We start from the raw sequence: 2,328 nt of genomic DNA on the forward strand, positions 1-2,328 counted from the left end.
AATATTTTTCTAGTGTTCCTCAAACAAAGCCTGTGTTTGATATCTCAACAGTGCCATCTAGTGCCTCAAGCAGACTATTGCCCAATTTGGAGAAAATAGCTAATAAAGTATTTAACAAAAAAGAATGGATTAACTGTAGACGTTTTTCCTCTTCATCACAATTGCCCTTGAGTTCAGAGAGCCAATAACGGAAGAAGCAGATAACTTGGAAATAAACTGAGAAATAATGCAGAGGTTGGGAATAATGTTTCCTATTGTGTTTTAAAAGTATACATAATGACACTATGAAATGGAATATTAGGAATTCCTATAATTTATGGTCTTGTGAAAATTAACGAGTTTTTTTTTTAATTATAGACACAGAACCAAGAAGACATTCTTAAGGAAACATGGATGATGTCATAAATATGACAGTGCCTTCTGCTAGAAATAACACATGCCATGACACTATTGATGACTTCCGCAATCAAGTATATTCCACCCTGTATTCTATGATCTCCGTTGTGGGATTCTTTGGCAATGGCTTTGTGCTCTATGTTCTCATAAAAACATATCATGAGAAGTCAGCCTTTCAAGTGTACATGATTAATTTAGCAGTGGCAGATCTACTGTGTGTGTGCACACTGCCTCTCCGCGTGGTCTACTATGTCCATAAAGGCATTTGGCTCTTTGGTGACTTTTTGTGCCGCCTCAGCACTTATGCCTTGTATGTCAACCTCTATTGTAGCATCTTCTTTATGACAGCCATGAGCTTTTTCCGGTGCATTGCAATTGTATTCCCTGTCCAGAACATTAATTTGGTTACACAGAAAAAAGCCAGGTTTGTGTGTGTTGGCATTTGGATTTTTGTGATTTTTACCAGTTCTCCATTTTTAATGAATAACTCTTATAAAGATGAGAAGAACAATACCAAGTGCTTTGAGCCTCCACAAGACAATCAGACTAAAAGATATGTTTTGGTTTTACATTATGTGTCATTATTTTTTGGCTTCATCATTCCTTTTGTTATTATACTGGTCTGTTACTCAATGATCATTTTTACCTTACTGAAAAATTCAATGAAGAAAAATCTATCAAGTCGTAAAAAGGCTATAGGAATGATCATAGTTGTGACAGCTGCCTTTTTGATCAGCTTCATGCCATATCATATTCAACGCACCATCCATCTTCATTTTTTACACAGTGAAACTCAATCCTGTGATTCTGTGCTTAGAATGCAAAAGTCAGTGGTCATAACCTTGTCTCTGGCTGCATCAAATTGTTGTTTTGACCCTCTCCTATATTTCTTTTCAGGGGGAAACTTTAGGAGAAGGTTGTCTACATTTAGAAAACATTCTTTATCCAGCATGACTTATGCACCCAAGAAGAAGGCCTCCTTGCCAGAAAAATGTGAAGAAGTATGTAAAGAATAGTTAGCTAAGCCCATCTCCAGCATAAACCAATGAGAAGAATTCTCCCAAATGTTGTCTCAAATCATTTACAATGAAAATTAAAATTTTCACTAAAAATTATAAATATATAACCAAAGATGCATGCCTATAAATCTGTTTCATCTGTGCATCCATATTATATGAGGCATAAAGATATTGTAAATGTTAAAAATTCAGTTCACAACTATGAACTCAATTCTATATGGAAGAAATGCTGTTTTTTTTTTTTTCTTTTGGTTTGTTTGTTTGTTTTGTTTAACCATTTACTAGCAGGTGGAGAATGTTTCTGTCTCTACATTGTAAAAAATGGGTCTGAGATAAAGGTTTTCTCCCTAAAATAAAAGCTTTACAACAGATAAGAACTAGACTTTTAAAATCTAAAATTAGCAAATGATTCTCAATCATCCCAGTGTATCCCTTTGTATGCATGCTATCAGATGAGAACTGGAGAAGCCCTAGGAACTACACAATATGTACTGTCATTCTTTTCCTTTGGCCATTTCTTCCAGAAGAGAATGTACAAGTGTTAGACTACTATTCAGCCAAATGGCCTTAAAGGATCTGTGCAAAGTACAATCTGGAAATTGAGGAATAAAAAACTGGTTGAAAGCCAGTTTGTCAATTTTCTACTCCTCTCACCTCAAGCCCCCAATAGAGAATAGTGGAATTTTTTGTTGGTTATTGAGGTTCCCATAGGGGATTCTCTTCCTATAAAACATATAATCCTTTCTTAAGCCAGACAACAGCTATTCCCCTATATAAATAGGAGCAATTAAAAATTATCTGAAGAACAGGAGAATGAGTTTGCTTTTCTCATGCCTATTACTAGGATCAAAGAACTACAATGGATTTCTGAAGAAAAATTTCAACATACATGTTCCAAATTGCTTTAAGAAGT

General features: G+C 34.9%; 1 protein-coding gene across 1 annotated transcript; it reads left to right on the forward strand.

Annotated features, from left to right (window-relative positions):
* Window positions 1-370: 370 nt before the first annotated feature.
* On the forward strand, window positions 371-1,412 carry CYSLTR1 (cysteinyl leukotriene receptor 1). The gene has a single exon (XM_007958780.2). It carries the CDS (start codon window positions 390-392, stop codon window positions 1,410-1,412), a length of 1,023 nt encoding a protein of 340 aa, XP_007956971.1. The 5' UTR covers window positions 371-389.
* Window positions 1,413-2,328: the final 916 nt, after the last annotated feature.

Source organism: Orycteropus afer, unplaced genomic scaffold (assembly GCF_000298275.1).
Source record: "Orycteropus afer afer isolate SDZICR_OR568_19922 unplaced genomic scaffold, OryAfe1.0 scaffold01130, whole genome shotgun sequence".
Taxonomy (NCBI): domain Eukaryota; kingdom Metazoa; phylum Chordata; class Mammalia; order Tubulidentata; family Orycteropodidae; genus Orycteropus; species Orycteropus afer.

Coding starts and splice junctions, on each gene's coding strand:
- CYSLTR1 (XM_007958780.2), top strand. CDS start 390: ATGGATGATGTCATAAATATGACAGTGCCTTCTGCTAGAAATAACACA.